At 39.8% G+C, this 7,622-nt stretch overlaps 1 protein-coding gene across 1 annotated transcript; it reads right to left on the bottom strand.

Annotated features, from left to right (window-relative positions):
- Positions 1-3,533: 3,533 nt before the first annotated feature.
- On the bottom strand, positions 3,534-6,445 carry LOC119580644 (alpha-(1,3)-fucosyltransferase C-like). The gene is made up of 7 exons (XM_037928746.1): positions 6,305-6,445; positions 5,601-5,706; positions 5,326-5,474; positions 5,033-5,222; positions 4,315-4,434; positions 3,680-3,857; positions 3,534-3,563 (listed from the first exon to the last, which is right to left on the bottom strand). Exons 1-7 carry the CDS (start codon positions 6,441-6,443, stop codon positions 3,534-3,536), a joined length of 912 nt encoding a protein of 303 aa, XP_037784674.1. The 5' UTR covers positions 6,444-6,445.
- Positions 6,446-7,622: the final 1,177 nt, after the last annotated feature.

Below are 7,622 nucleotides of genomic sequence, written 5' to 3'. Positions count from 1 at the left end.
GTGGGCTGAAGTCGGCTGGAGATGGCTATGGCTACATCCTGGAGGTGGTGACCATCACTGCGGCCTGACCAGTAGTAGGTGTACCCACTCATACTGATCGTGCCACTGCTAGGTCTTCTCACCTCAGAGAGGGCAGCCACCTCATCCCCAATCGCTCCAATTCCCTCAATAGCAGAGGTAACTGCTTATCCTGCCAGAAGGACCAGATGTTCCAAGCGCCTACCCAGAAAGCTTGTCTGAAGTTAATGCTCGGGTGGTCACTCCGGGTGCACACCACCTCTGCTGCTCCCGCCGACGCTGCACCAAATAAACGGGTTCGGCAGGCTGTGGGGCCCCCCGTCCACCTGTTGGGTTCCCAAGGGCTTTGCCCCACAATATATATATATATATATATATATATATATATATATATATATATATAAATATATGTATGCATGTATATATATATATATATATATATATATATATATATATATATATATATATATATATATATTCACAAATATACATATTCATATAGATAGGTTACCAGAAATCCTCAATCTCTGGGACCTAGCAAAGTCCAGGAGAAAGAGGCTATTCTCGCTGCTGGAACCAGCTCCCGAGCCAAGGAGACCAACAAACATTTCGTAGCTAGCTCGATCACAGCCGGTTTGAAATCTCCCAGAACAATGCAAATGTCTCGCTGGGGACAACTGTCTGCCAGAGATGCAATGTCACTTTGAGTTTGCAAAGATTGCTAGGAGTATATACAGCAATTATAGACCTGAATTCAAAAGCATTATACAGTCATCAAATGGAGTGACCTCCACTCCCGAGAGCTGGAGACAGCAGGAGATGGCTATGGCTACCCCCTGGAGAAGGTGACCATCGCATCGCCCCGACTAGGAGTAGGTGTAGGTGCACACACACACACACAAACACACACACACACACACACATATATATATATATGTGTGTGTGTAAAAGGCTATAATCCTTAGTACAATGGTGAACAGAGGGTAGTTATACTTGTTAACGGCTTCACTCTTTATTTCTAAGAGTTGACACACACAGATGGAACACACGAGACAATATCTATAAATATGGGTAATAACGGTATGCTCGGACACGGGTCAGGTCAGCTAGCCCAGAGGGAGAGGACTAAACCGACCTTACCGCATCGAGCTCTGGTCACGAATTCACTGGTCAAGCGAGGTGAGATATAATTGTCAACCACGCCCTCACTGAGTTAATGGTTCTTTTGGGAATTTTGAATCCACGTGGAAAACAGCCACGTGGTCCACTGGTAACAGAAATAGACTTCTGCATATGTTATATTGGATCAGCAATCTGAACTGCCGAGGTTCATGTTTAGCTATGCATGTTGGACTTCATTGACGGGGAGGATCCGATACCCAAAATGCCGTACATTGACTGAAGCGACTCGAGCCAGGAAAATCTATAAATAACCTGCTCTTTTCTGCGTATCTGTGATGGCGCTCACGACATTCCATATGGATATTTAAATTATCATGAATCACACAACGCCTGGGATATACCCAAAACATGCAAGCAACTTCAAGAGGGTGAGAAGGGTGTGATTAATATGCGAATAATTATTCTAGCTTAAACCCTAGTCCTACATTAATTAACGGACGTAACTGCGGGTCACACCGACTCAAAGTTGCCGATCGAACGAATAACCTTTCGAACGTCAGAGCACAGATTCATTAGGCGTTTACGCAACCCCGGGGCAATATCGGGCAATCCTGTACACTATGATATGGGGGAAGATCCTATGCTATATTCAATATAATGAATTTTATGAAATTGCATTACAAGCTCCGTTCTAGCGCCGATAGAACGTGTCACCAAAGCTAAAGTTAATCTCTAAGGCGTTAACAAAATAACAACCAATTTACAGGGAACCAAGCAGTCATGACTTGACCCATCCCACGTCGCCACCGACCGGGAAAAGAGAAAGCGAGGTCAAGGGGAGGAACGAGATAAAATGAAATGATATACGTGATAAGATAAAATCATGAACGCGATAAATTCGTTGCAGATGAAGCAACATAAATCTCTAAAAATGAGAGAAATTAATTAATTACTTAACTAACGAACGATATTCATGTTTGTTGACCACATACTGGATCACACGGAAATGCGATCTGGGGCCAAGAGAATAGTGTAAGAACGAGCCGTTTGCTGTCATTTAGCCCTTTTTACCCAACAACAAAAAAAAAAAACAAAGCAACGGCTTAACACATTTATGGGAGAAGAAGGGAAAAGAAATAAGAAAAGGGGGCCCAAACGTGTAAACGTAAACGTAAAAGCTATGTGAGTACTCTAGTACAGTGGCTGACAGGGACTCAAAACACGCATAAAGGGGGTGAACACATGCTACGACGACACTACGATTTGTTTAAAGGGTAAAAGCGCCGCACAGTGTCACGTGTCGGGTCAACCCGCCCAGAGGGAAGAAGGGCTAAGCCGACCTTACCGTGTCAGCCGCTTGACACGAACTCTCTGGTCAAGCGAGGTGAGATATAATTGTCAATTACGCCTTCGCTGAGTTAATGGTTCTTTTGGGACTTTTGGATCCACGTGGAAAACAGCCACGTGGTCCACTGGTAACAGAAATAGACCTCTGCATACGTTATAGTGTGTGTGTGTGTGGTGTGTGTGTGTGTGTGTGTGTGTGTGTGTGTGTGTGTGTGTGTGTGTGTGTGTGTGTGTGTGTGTGTGTGTATGTATGTATGTTGCATATATATATATATATATATATATATATATATATATATATATATATATATATATATATATATATATATATATATATATATATACACACATTTATTTATTTATGTATACATATGTGTGTATATATATATATATATATATATATATATATATATATATATATATATATATTATATATATATACATATATACCGACCGGCGCGTTGTTCCGCTGGGCAAGGAACTTCACCTCGATTGCCTACCTAGCCACTGGGTGGCCAAGCCAGCCCAAGTCAGTGCTGGTCCCAAGCCCGGATAAAATAGAGAGAATGATTACCTAAAAGGTAACACCGGCACTCTCCGTGGAAGGGAACTGGGGACCCTACCACGTACTCACTCCAAGAGCATCACAACATGAAAACTACAATTAAGTATCATGCTGTGACCACGGCGGCTCAAACAAGATCCTACCGTTAAAAAAAAAAGTATATGTATATATAAATATAAATATATATATATATATTATATATATATATATATATATATATATATATATATATATATATATATATATATATATATATATATATATATTGTATATATATATATATATATATATATATATATATATATATATATATATATATATATATATATATATATATATATATATAGTCCCCTTGGACTATGATGTTTGCAGATGACATGGTGTTATGCTGCAGGAGCCGGGAAGAGACTGAGACACAGCTGGAGATATGCTTTGGAGAGGATGTGTATGAAAGTGAATAGGACCAAGACTGTACTTTTGCCTAAATTGTGAAGATGAAGATACGATTAGGCTGAAAGGGGTAGAGGCAGCAAAAGTTGATGAGTTTTGGTATTTAGGATCGACTGTCCAGTAAAGAAAACAAAGGAAAAGAGTGCAGGCTGGATGGAATGAATGGAGAAGAGTCACTGAAGTGATATGCAACAGAAGGGTGTCTGCAAGGACTAAAGGAAAGGTCTTGAAGACCTTTCCTTTAGTCCTTGGTGAGCCGGCCTCATCACAGTCTTGAAGACTGTTGTGAGGCCGGCTGTACTGTATGGCATGGAGACGCTCCCACTGACAAAAAGACAAGATAAGCTGGAAGTTGCTGAAATGAAAATGTTCCGTTAGGAGTGACGAGAATGGAAAAAGTGAAAAATGAATACAAGGATAGAGAAGCAAGAGGTGGTTTGGGTATGTCAAGAAAAGGGATGAAGAATATGCGGGGAGGATGCTCAAAATGGAACTACAGACAGTATTGCTTGATGCTGACCGTCTCTGAATAAAGTAAATAGCATATTTATGGCCAGCATTCCGGGCATTCCGCTTGAACAGAAATCAATAGGACTCTGGTATGTCTGTACCTATATAGATATTGCAGTGAAAATTAGTGTAATTGGTCCACAAGTTGAAGTGATAGCTTGGTTGAGGCTCACCTTGTTATTTTTATTATTCATTTGATCAAAAGAATTCATATTAAAAGAGGACAACTGTATTGATTTTCAACGTTATTTACACATTACTTTACACATTACCCTGTTATTTCCTATATATTTTTAACTTACTGGGTAATTCGCGGGAGCTCAAAGGATCGCGGGTCATGCAGCTTGGCACACAAGTCACATACCATGGTGGAAAATGGGTGGCCGAGCTCCACGTTGTAATGGTCCTTCCACTCAAGGTATCTGTCGATGGCAGACGTGAAAGGTTTAACAAATGTACGACAAAGTTCTTAATGCTTTGTAGAGGATATGCCTGCTAGATAGATGCAACGAAGTTGTTGCATCATTATATATCTAGCATACCTTCTTTCTTGTAATAAAATAACTGAATATGTACAGTGTCCCACACGTCCCTATTTGCTCTCTTTACTCTATTTCATTTCTGGTATCATTCGGAGAGACATGAGGCCATCACGATCCTTAACTCTTGGAAAACTGGTGGGTCAGAGACCATTATATCTTTCATTACTCTAGTTGGGTAAACCGACAAAACTGTCGAATTTGGGAAAAATCAAACCCAGCCGAAATTCTCGAGCATGAACGAAATTCTCCAAAACAGGTATTTTAGCACACACACACACACACACACACACACACACACACACACACACACACACACACACACACACACACACACACACACACACACACACGCACATACATACATACATATATATATATATATATATATATATATATATATATATATATATATATATATATATATATATATCTTTGAAAAGAAAGTGATTAATTGACACTGCTATAGCAATCGGCGTACTTATTATAGAGCGTTGCATTACTGGCCACCACCTTCAGGTAGTCGGCCAAGGCCTTGGGAGAAGGGAAGTCAAGGGCGTTGATGTAGGACGTGGGCGGGGCGATGGCCGCGTAGTTCCCGCCTCCGAACACCACCGGAATGACGTCCAGCTGCAGCGCCAGGAAGAACTTCTCCGAGACGTAATCTTGGCCTATTAGGGGATTTTATACCTGAGTTGGATATAGAATAGAATCTTATTGGATTCATACCTTAATAACATATATTCAGTAAATATGACATGGGTATAAGCTTACATATCGCGTTCTCCAGAGCAAAATAGAACATGTACTGCCCAATCTCTGCATTGCATTTGTCTTGGTCGAAACTGCCGAGAGTCTTGATGGATATATTCTTCCCGCACTTTTTGTGTCCACAGCGTCCGAAAACGTCCACTTTCATGTGTCTGATGAAGCGAGATGAACCCATTTACTTCTAATGTTATTTATATGATGCATTGTGTTGACTCAACAATAAAACTCAAGGAATCTTGCAACTAATAAAAGACCGACATATGAAAAAGGACCTTTACCTGACCAGTTCCTTGACGAACCACTCCCTTCGCCCTGGAGTGCCGCAATGGCTCACCATCCACGCTGCCAGTCTGGACGGATCCTTGCTCGACCAGTAATCCTTACCTGAGTTATTATATAATATATGTCGTAGGACACACAAATTTGACTTTGTGTATCCTACGCATCATTCGTCCAATTCTTATAGAGTTACTAAGAACTCAGAACCAGCTCTATGAACGCACGGCTATGTGTTGTCCAGTGTGCTGACTTGCGTTCCCTTAGCACGCTATAAGATCACCGCTTAAGGGTGTCCTGCTCATTCAATGCCACGAGTGCTTCCAGTCACTTATTTCCTGCTACCACATAATTCCCAGTAAAGTGGAGGAGTCACAACTTCTGTCGGCCTTTATGAACCTTTGATATGGGATCTCACTTCATTACCACCAACTATTTGTTTACAATGTTGGTGTGCATTCCGATTTCCCATCTGTTTGTTTACTCATCCATCTATTTTATTTATATATATATATATATTTTTACTACGTACGTAAAACATATGGCAGAAATGTATAAGAGCATATTTTCAAAGCTTGGTCAATTGATATGACCAAATACCATTCTTTTGAAACTAAAGCCATCTATTTATATGCAAACTGCATTCATGCCATAACTCATCTATTTTCAGGAAAGATAGAGGATGAAAAGACAGAAATATAATCACTTGTGGGCGTGAAGTTGTCCGACGACTTGGGTGTGACTCGCCCGTACGGAACCACGACGTCGGAGTCCAGGCGGTACGTCATGGTCCAGTTGAAGATGCCACCGAGGCGCGTCAGGTTCACGTGCTGGTCATCTACCATTGCTGGAGAAAGGTCAGGCTGGGAAGGTCATTCCAGGATACATGGCTGTAGCTAATTTCATATATACAGATATATATATGCAGACAGATAGGAAAGTAGATAGACGGATAGATGTATAGAAAGAGAGATAAATAGACAGAGAGATAGGCGTATGTGTTTATATATACCTACGGGTATAAAGAGGTAGATCTAGATATTTAAGACAGAGTTTCTACACATGCATACAATCACACACATAGAGACAGAAGTAACTTAAGTACAGGAAGCTGTTAAGCAGATTGAAAGCAGTTTGTCAAGAAGCTAATCTCAAATGATGGAAAAATGCAAAAATGATGACAGCTACATTATGCTGATGTATAAAAAAAAAAAAAAAAAAAAAAAAAAAAAAAAACATCAAATCACAAAGGAAGAAATAAAGACAGCTTGTAGAGACGGAAAGAAATATGGATTTAAGTCACACCATAAGCAACATGCAAAGATTTTGCTAATTTGGCTAAAGTAAACAAGGACAAAGTTCTATTAGAATATGAAAAAAGTCGTATAAGATGGAATTGTGCAATACAACGAAGACAAGAATTTGATTGGCAATATTCTCAGGGTCATAAATGCCGTATTCTCGGTGCAGAATATCATAGCTCATAGGAGGTTGGTGTTATTCGAAAAGGGAAAGAGACGTCTTTTAAAGGTGACATGAGCAAACAAATGGTTACTTATGTAATAAAGAAAGCTAAAGTCCTGGCTACAAAGACTATTAGAAAATCTTGTTAACAGAAAATATGACAAAGAGCTACTGCAGAAAAAATAGAAGAGTTAGAGAACAAAACCAAAGAACCGAAGAGGAAAAAACGTTTTCATCTGAAGGATGAGAAGTCTCCAAGCAAACCATTTATATCATCGGAACCAAAATGTAGAGACGAGCATTAGCCATACAACCAATATGAATACCGATGGATTATATAGAAATAGTTTATAGAGATATAGATGGTATATCCTTGAAGTCACTAGACCTAGAACAATAAATGAAATGAATAAACCAGATGTAATATGCATTACTGAATCCAAACTGGACCCTCCGTAGACGATGTAACATTAGTACGCAGAGACTATAGTATTTGGAGAAAATATAGGGTAAATGAAAACGGAGGAGGCGCAGCAATATTAACAAGCAAAGGAATTATT

The sequence above is a fragment of the Penaeus monodon genome, chromosome 14, assembly GCF_015228065.2.
Source record: "Penaeus monodon isolate SGIC_2016 chromosome 14, NSTDA_Pmon_1, whole genome shotgun sequence".
Taxonomy (NCBI): domain Eukaryota; kingdom Metazoa; phylum Arthropoda; class Malacostraca; order Decapoda; family Penaeidae; genus Penaeus; species Penaeus monodon.
This window is presented reverse-complemented; position numbering and strand designations above follow the sequence as displayed.

What these genes read in the sequence shown, in the direction of transcription:
- LOC119580644 (XM_037928746.1), bottom strand. Translation starts at nt 6,443, where the DNA reads ATGGTAGATGACCAGCACGTGAACCTGACGCGCCTCGGTGGCATCTTC. An exon ending in AATGCAACGCTCTATAATAA is followed by an intron (nt 4,435 to 5,032) that starts GTACGCCGATTG and finishes TGCCATCGACAG; the next exon opens with ATACCTTGAGTGGAAGGACC. An exon ending in GAGCTCCCGCGAATTACCCA is followed by an intron (nt 3,858 to 4,314) that starts GTAAGTTAAAAA and finishes TTTTCATTTCAG; the next exon opens with CAACTTCCAGCTTATCTTGT.